The 8,055-nt window shown below is 58.6% G+C and overlaps 1 protein-coding gene across 2 annotated transcripts in view; it reads right to left on the bottom strand.

Moving 5' to 3' along the window:
* Positions 1-6,419: 6,419 nt before the first annotated feature.
* TOM1 (target of myb1 membrane trafficking protein) overlaps positions 6,420-8,055 on the bottom strand; it is a 40,858-nt gene continuing 39,222 nt past the window's right edge. Inside the window, exons 15-16 of one of the 2 annotated variants that reach the window (XM_005206773.5) lie at positions 7,431-7,470; positions 6,420-7,352 (exon numbers count right to left, since the gene is read on the bottom strand). In XM_005206773.5, coding sequence (XP_005206830.1) covers positions 7,198-7,352; positions 7,431-7,470 — 195 coding nt within the window. In that variant the 3' untranslated portion in view covers positions 6,420-7,197. 2 annotated transcript variants of the gene reach the window in all.

The raw sequence follows: 8,055 nt of genomic DNA, 5'->3' as shown, positions 1-8,055 counted from the left end.
TCATACGACCCCCAGTAGGACTCTATCCTCCAAGAAGAGGAGGACTCAGTGGGGGCAGTCCACTTCCCAGCAGTCTAACCCTGGATTGAGTAGTTGACCTTTGAGTCACTTCTCTCCTCCACAAGATGGACATTCTTTTTTTTAAATTTATTTTTGTCCGTGCTGGGTCTTCACTACGGTGTGCGGGCTTCTCACTGAGGTAGCTTCTCTTGTCACAGAGCATGGGCTCTCAGGTGCGAGGGCTTCAGTACTTGCAGCACGCGGGCTCAGTAGTTGTGGCTCCCGGGCTTCAGAGCACAGGCTCAACAGTTGCGGTGCACGGGCTCAGTTGCCTGGATCAGGGATCGAACCCGTGTCTCCTGCATCAGCAGGTGGATTCTTTACCACTGAGTTACCAGGGAAGCCATGATTCCTTTCCTTTCCATCTCAGGAGCCCCAGGACTGGGCTGCTCCCACCCCTACCCTGTGCAGCCCAAGGGCAGGTTGCTCTGCTGCACCACTAGCTTCCTCTTTTCAGGGGCTATCCCAGGGCTGGGGCGGTGGGGGTGGGGGTGGAGGGAGGGTGGTGAGTGCAAAGAGGTTTGTCACAGCTCGCAGCTTGGGTTTCACTTCCTTTCTGCCCCTGGGGCTGCCAGCTCCTGGAGGGCAGTTAGCTTGGCCCAGGGCCTCACCTACCTGCTCTGCTGTCCTGGTCGGCAGGTGTTTTCCCACTCGTGTGTGTCCTGGAGTAGGAGAACCCTGAGACCCCATGTGGCTACCTCTGTTATTAGGATTTCTAGCCTCATATATGTATTTTTTTCTTTTCAGAGGGAGGATTGTGGAGTCTGGGGGTTGAGGGAGCAGAAGAGCAGAGTGGGAGGGAGTCCCAGGATCACTTAGTCAGTCTCTTGGGTTGACAGCTGGGGATACTGAGGCCCTGGGAGGGAAGGGCTTGCCTCAGACCACACCGTAAACCAGTGGCGGTGTGAGCCAGCCACTGTGTCTGCTGACTTCCTGCCAGGGCTAGCCCTGCGCAGCCTCTAGCCTGACAAATAAGGCCTCCTGCCCTGGCCTTCCTGAGGTCCTGCGGTGGGCTGGGAGCTGCCTCTTCCTGGACAGGGAGGCAGTACACCTGCACAGACAGGCCCCCTCCCCTCTCTTGGCTGCTGTTTCCCTGTCGGTGATAACACAGTGGCCCAGCCAGCTGTAACTCGGCATGAAGTGCAGGCTGGCCTCGGGCAGGGGCTGGGAGAGGCCACGAGTCCTGAGGCAGAGGCAAAGGGAGACGAAGGGGCCTGGTCCTGGGCCCCCAGGGTGGGTGGAAGGGAACCCCACCAGGTCACTCCCTTGGATCTGCTCTAAAACACAGCAGGTGGCAATGAGGCCCAGGACAGCCCCTGGCCTAGGCTCTGGGTGTCTGTGGTCTCCTTGCTTCCAGCTCCTTCCCGCTCTGCTCTGCCCCTGGCCCCCACGGCTGCTTTCTTCGACCCTCAAGGCCAGACTGGCCCAAGGATGGATTAAACTGCCTTCGAACCCCTACCAGGGGAGGGGACATGAAGAGGGTGGAGGTGGGCGTGACACATGGTCACCCCTCTGCAGAGCTGGTGTGGGTCATGGGTGATCCTGTTCTGGGACAGGGGCCAAAGCAGAGCAGGCATGCCCTAGGAAGATGGCCAGAGGGACTCTGTATATCTGAGCACGTGGATTGAATTGTGTCTCCCTCAAATTCATCTGTTGAAGTCCTAGCCCCTAAGACTTCAAAATGTGACTGTATTTGCAGACAGGGTCTTCAAAAAGGTAATTAAAATAAAATGAGGTCACTAGTGAAGTGTGAGAGATTCATGCCTGACTTTTTGCGACCTCATGGACTGCAGACCTCATGGCCCTAATCCAGTATGACTGATGTAAGAGGAGATGAGGTCATAGATACACACAGAGGGAAGATGGCTGTCTGAAAACCAAGGAGAGAGGCCTCCAGACAAACAACCTGTTGGCACTGTAACCCCCACGGCCTGAAACTATGAGATAAAACACTTCTGCTGTTTAAGCCCCCAGTCTGTGGAACTTTGTTATGGCAGTCCTAGCACACGAACTCACTATGGATTTTTGTGTTTTGTGATATAAGAGGTAGGCAATGGTAGTTTGGAGGTGTAAATTCTAGATTTGTGCAAACTTTTGGATGGTTTGTGGGGACAATGGGACTCACACATCACCTTGGAGAGGCTTTCTCTGACCATCCTTTTTTTTTTTTTTTTTTTAAACCTTTTTGGCTGTTCTGCGTAGCATGCAGGATCTTAGCTCCCAACCCAAGATCAAACCCGAGCCCCTTGCAGTGGAAGCAGGGAGTCTTAACCACTGGACTGCCAGGGAAGTCCCTGACCATGCTTCTTAAAGTGAAATCCCCTCTTTCTCTTCCGTCCTGAGTAATTGATCCAAAGTCATTAGTATCAGGCAAGGCAGGAAGCAGCCGTGGGATGGGGCTGTGCTGCGGTGGCCCCAGGTAGGGTGGAGTCTGAGCAGGGGTTCTGGTGGTCCATCCAAGGATGTCGGGACGCAAGGAAGGTGAGGACACCTTCAGGGCTGGGCCGGTGCGGGCAGAGCGTGATTGGCTACCAATGGGCCTGAGCAAATAGGTCTGTACATGAAGGGCAGTGGGACCAGGCTCTGCAGTTAAAGGGGGTGCACAAGGAATAGAAAACTGGAGGCTATCTGTGGTGTTGGGTTGTGACTGTATAAACTTGTGCTATCATGCGTATACTGGTAGAACTAGAAACACACGTGGATCTGCATGCTGCGTCCACTGAGCGTCCACACAGGAGTGAGCGCACCCTGTAACTTCGTAGGAGGCACTCACAGCCTTGGGGAGCTCAGAGGGCCATGGCTCCGTGTTGCCCACCCAGGGCTCTTTTGCGGGTTCTTCCTCTTGTCAACTCAGAGGCGCTGGCCCCACTGGCCCTGGGACATGGAGTACTGCTGCCACCTTGTGGTCACTGTAGGACACTGTCCCGAGCCACAGTCACTCCCGGAGAGGGCGGGGATGAGATGGGGGGAGGGCTTTCCGAAGTGCCCGCCATGAGTCAGCAGGACCATCCAAGACCAGTGGGCAGATCCTGCTTCTCTTCCACTGCTGGGATCAAGGCACTATGGCCCCACTCAGGGGCAGCAGCTCAGACCCAAGAGAGGAGCCCGAGGGCCCTGTTGTGGGAACCCAGGTTGTCTGGGAGGCAGCCAGCACCTGTGAGAGCTGGAAAGGCAATACTGGAGGCTGAACTGGGGTCTCTGAAATTACAGGGCAGTGCGCCTGGCTGAGTGTCTGACGCAGAGGCCATTCTGGATGGAGGTGGTACCATCCATGACGACATGTTGGAACATTTCCTTGACAGATGTTATGCTACTGGTCCTCTTAATTAACCCTCGTGTAACAGCCCTATGAGGGAGCAACTGCCGTTAGCCTATTTACAAGTGAGAGAACCAGAGCACAGGGAAGTTAAGTTATTTGCCTAAAGCCACACAGCTCAGAAGGGCTGCACCGTGACTGGCTATTGTATGACAATTGGAGAGGTTAGATGTTGACACTGGGAGCGGGGAACTGGGGTCACCGTCCAGGCTCAGGGTTGGGTCTGGTGGGTCAGGGAAGCCAGGAGGGAGCAAAGGGGGTGGAGGCTCTGCCAGTGGGCTTTGAAGGCAGCTCTGGTCAGTACTTCCCCTCTCCCTACCCACCTAACTGGCTCCACTCAACCTCCCCAGGCCCCTGGCTGGGTACCATTTCCGAGGCAGTTGGGCTCAGTAGGAGCCACTGGCACCTGGATAATCCTGCCCCCACCCGCAGGTCAAGGCCCCCCCTGCAGATGGTCCTCATTTAAGTGGGGCCCCGCGGCTTCCAGCTGCTGCGACTGACCTGGGGCCTGCGGCCTCAAACAACGCCTGGTGCCAGGAGACCCAGCCTGGCCAGCGCTGGTAGCTTCTGCCAGGGTTCCCTCACCCATCGCAGCCCCAGACACCTTCTCTCTGGAGGGGCCCTTAAGGTGGGGCTGCCCTGTGCTGCCCCCTCCAGGGGAAGCCTGGACACCTTTGAGGCCAGGCTCTCTAGGGCAGGCCTCGGGCCCTGTCTGATCTCCAGGCTCTGTTCTTGGCATCGTTTTCTCCACGTCAGAGTAGGTGGTTCGTGTGGAGCTTACACCTGTGTCTACTGCCCCCTGCCCTCCCGTGGCCTGGCACATTCACCTCTGAGTTCTAAGTACACAGAACCACATCTGGTGTGCCACTGGGGGTACCCACACACAGGAAAGAATAGGTGACTTTAGCCATGCACAGGCCATGAGCCCCTGGAGCTCCCACTGAGGGTTTCCTGGCTCGCCGTCACTCACCTGGAGCAGCGGGGGCAGAAATGAGCAGAGGCAGCAGCGCCCAGAGCACTGGGTCCCACCCTTCACTCCTGGCTGACTCCACAGGACCGTTGTGAGGGGTGGAAAGGCCCAGGCCAGGGGAGGGCCCCAGCCTCTGGGGGACCCAGGTCAGAGGCCTGGAGGCTCAGTGAGCAGGTGGGACACCTGCCAGAGCTCAGCGGCATAGCTTCCCGCCCCCACCCAACCCCGCTCCGCCGTGTGTGTGAGTGTGCCTGGCAGCAGTCCCGTCAGGCCAAGGGTGGGGGGTAACCCACCTATTATCACCACAGCCCTCTTATCTGACCACCAGAGGCTCCCAACCTCATGATACAGGTGGGTATTATGAAAAAGATGGTCATAAAACGCAGGTGCTTTGGGGCCTTCCTTCCACACAGAATTCAGCTACCACCCCAGAGGCTGGTGGTCTGGTGCACTGCTGCTGAGCACTGGCCAGAATAGTCCAGTAAGGGGCCTCTGGAAGCCATCTGCTGTCCTGATAGCTGTTGGGGGGTGGCAGCCCGGCGAGTCGGGCTGTGGTCCCCAGCACCCGGCCACCTCTGCGTGACGTGAGGCAGAAGATGGAGAGGTGCTGGGGACTGTGTGCCGGCATGGTACACCAACTCTGGCTTCTCCCCCATTCTGAGTCTGAGCATCCTTGGGCAGGGCTGGCATGGGGGTCACTGCCAAGTAGCCAGGCAAGCCTGGACTGCATCCAGGAGATGCTTAATATTAATCTTTTGAGAACCAGAGCCTTCCCACTACCTGGGCGGACACAACTAATTTATGCAGGATGCAGGAGGTAACCTTCAGACCAGCTGAGCTTGGTGTGACTGAAGGGTGGGCGCCTCCATCTCCTAAAAAGTTGCCAGACCAGGCTGACACTGGTTGCCCAGGGACTGGGACACAGCTGCTCCCCAGGGGGTGGTGGGGAGAGAAAGGTGGTTCAGGCTGGGGAGACGGGTCAGAGGTCACATTCAACCGTCTTTCTCCAGGCTGGCTTCTCGTCACGCTCTGAACCGTGGCCTGGACAATGAGCCCCCTCCTCCCTGCCTGGAGTATGGACAAGCCTTTGGTCCCATGTACCTGCTTTGCAGCTACTCCCCTTGCCCCAGCTCCTCATGAAGGGCTGGCTGGGCCTGGTTTCCTGTGCGTCCAGCTCCAGGCCACACCTCAGAACACACAGCCTACCTGTTGCTCATGGGAGATGGGGGCTACTGAGGCCCCTGGACCCACTCTGGTCACTCAGCCCCCAGGCCCAGGCATTCCAACTTCTGTTCTCCTCCACAGGCTGACCTTTCAGGCAGGTCAATTGTTCTAGCTCCACACCAGCCCCCTTCCCTTCGACCACCGAGGGGTTGCTGGGTTGGGGGCTCCCATGTGCCTCAAGCAATGACTCTTGGAGAGCCTGGTATGAAGATTCCAGACCGGAAAAGGCTGTGCTCTAAGACCAGGGCACCTGAGCTGCCACAGAGATGAGAACTGACACCAGCACCTGACCTGTGGCCCAGCTCCTGAGCCGTGTGCCAAGGCCTCCACACTGAGCCTCAGTGTTGCCATCTGAAAAATGGGGATGATGTACTGATGCATGAGGAAGTGCCCAGCACCTGATAAACAAGTGCATCTGGGACGGTTCACAGGACCCACTGAGTCAGAGACTCAGCCTCTGGAAAACGAGATGCAACTTTGCTCCACCCAGGATTGTGGATTAGATGCCATGAGCTCACGGAAAGCCTTGCACCCAGGCCTTGGACAGGATGGCTGCGTCCTCCCTGCAGGCCGTCGCCTGCCACACCCACACCTGCTCCGTCTGTGATCACAGAGCTCCTGCTGCTGGGCAGGGGCTGGCCTGAGGATGCGGACAGGTCACCCACAGAGAGCAACGGGGCCGCCTGGCGGGCAACTGGTGGCGGAGCCTGTGCTGGTGCAGTGTGGCTGGGTGCCCAGTCCTGCCCCTGCATCTACCCCATCTGCAGATGTCTGTCTCGTGGGCGGCCCTCAGCCCAGCCCAGCCCAGCCCTGGTGAGGCCAAGTAGCTTCCTCCTGGAGACTGAACACTTTTAGGGTGCTCTTCTACCTTTATTGGGGATACGAAAGGCACCTCTCCCAGTCAAGAGGATCAACCGACAGGTGGGGGGCCCAGTGTCTGGTGGAGCCCTGCGAGGGAGAAAGAGAGGAAGGAGGGCAAGGCAGTGGAGGTCACGGTGGGGAAGGGGGGGGGTCCCAGGAGCCACAAGCATCGGTGGAAGCCCCCTGGCGGCCTCGGGCTGGCGAGGTCTCCCCCTGTCACATGCAGCTTATCTGGACAGTGAGCTCTCAGTAGAGAGCCACAGGCCCTGCCCTCAACAGCTGGCCAACCCTTCAGGCTCCATGGCAGGCACTGGGGAACGGGCCTGAGGCTGCGAAAGAGACTTCTGCTGTCTCCAGCCTCTGGCCAGGCTTCGACTGGCAGTGTGGGCTCTGAAGAGGGCTCATCTTGGGGGGGGGGTGGGGTCCCAGGAGGGGATCACCCAGGACAAGGGGAGTCACGTTGGGCCACCAAGCGACCAGCCTCTCCAGCCTGGGGCATTCCTGTCCTCAGCAAAGTTGCAGTGGTTGGTGGGGGTGGGAGGGGAGGCATGAGTGCCCAGGGCCCCGAAGTAGAACTGACTCACTCCCCCAGTTCATCCATCTGCCTCCCACACTCCCAGGCAGCACGGCCCCAACCTCAAGGGGAAGAGAAGGACTTATGTGACAAGCCACCCCCAAGCAGCCTTAACACCAAAGGAGGGACAGGCCCCCGCAACGGGGTGTGGGAACAACCAGGGCTCGGGCAGCAGGGCACCAGGCCCCACACTCATAAGGCAAACAGCATGTCGTCGTCTTTCTCCTGGGTCTTCTTTCTCAGGGCAGTGCCAGGTGGGGGGCCTGGGGGCCCCTCGGTTGAGGGACTGGAGAGGTTGGGCAAACGATCGGCCACTTTGGCACGTTCTTCCAGGAACTTGTCGAATTCTAGAGCAACGAGAGGGAGGCTGGGGCTGGGCTCCGAGGCTGGAGCAGGGGAGGGGGGGCAGGGCCAGGGTCTACTACCTTCACTGGTGACGCCCTTGGGCTCCTCCACGTCATTCCCCTGACAAGGCAGAAGGAGGGAGGTTAGCTGCGTGCACGGCGGGGCAGGACTCAGCTGCTGACCCAGAGACCTCAGCCCCACCACTCTGAGCCAATGGGCCTTGGGTGTCACTTGGCTTCTCTGAGCCTCAGTTCTCTGCTTGGTGACACTCACGGGGTTGTTGGCAACCTAAGGCGGAGGACTTCCAGAAGAGTGCAAGGTGCAGGGTGTGGTGCCCTTAAGGGCACTAGTTCCTCCTCTTCCGGTGTTCAAAGAGATGGGCAGACTCGCTCATGGTGGAGAGGCTGATACCCAAGTCTGTGTCAGCTACACACGCTCAACTAGGGGCCGGGGAGGGGGTGAGCCTTCACCCAGTAGGCAAAACAGATGGACCATGGGCAGAAACATGGTCTTGGCCACTTGCAGAAGGCGGCCTTGGAGCTAGGAAGTGCCCAGGCACTTGGTCCTTGGTGCTCAGGATGAGGGGTGGGCTGGCAGAGGCTGGGGAAGAAACCTGGAAGGGGGCCTGGACTGACTGCCCCTCCTGCACACTGGGGGCTCTGGAGGATGCTGGGCCCCCTTCTCCTGGCATAGCGCTCCTGACAG

Source organism: Bos taurus, chromosome 5 (assembly GCF_002263795.3).
Source record: "Bos taurus isolate L1 Dominette 01449 registration number 42190680 breed Hereford chromosome 5, ARS-UCD2.0, whole genome shotgun sequence".
Classification (NCBI taxonomy): Eukaryota; Metazoa; Chordata; class Mammalia; order Artiodactyla; family Bovidae; genus Bos; species Bos taurus.
The sequence above is the reverse complement of the archived record's forward strand: the minus strand, read 5'-3'. Positions and strand labels throughout refer to the sequence as shown.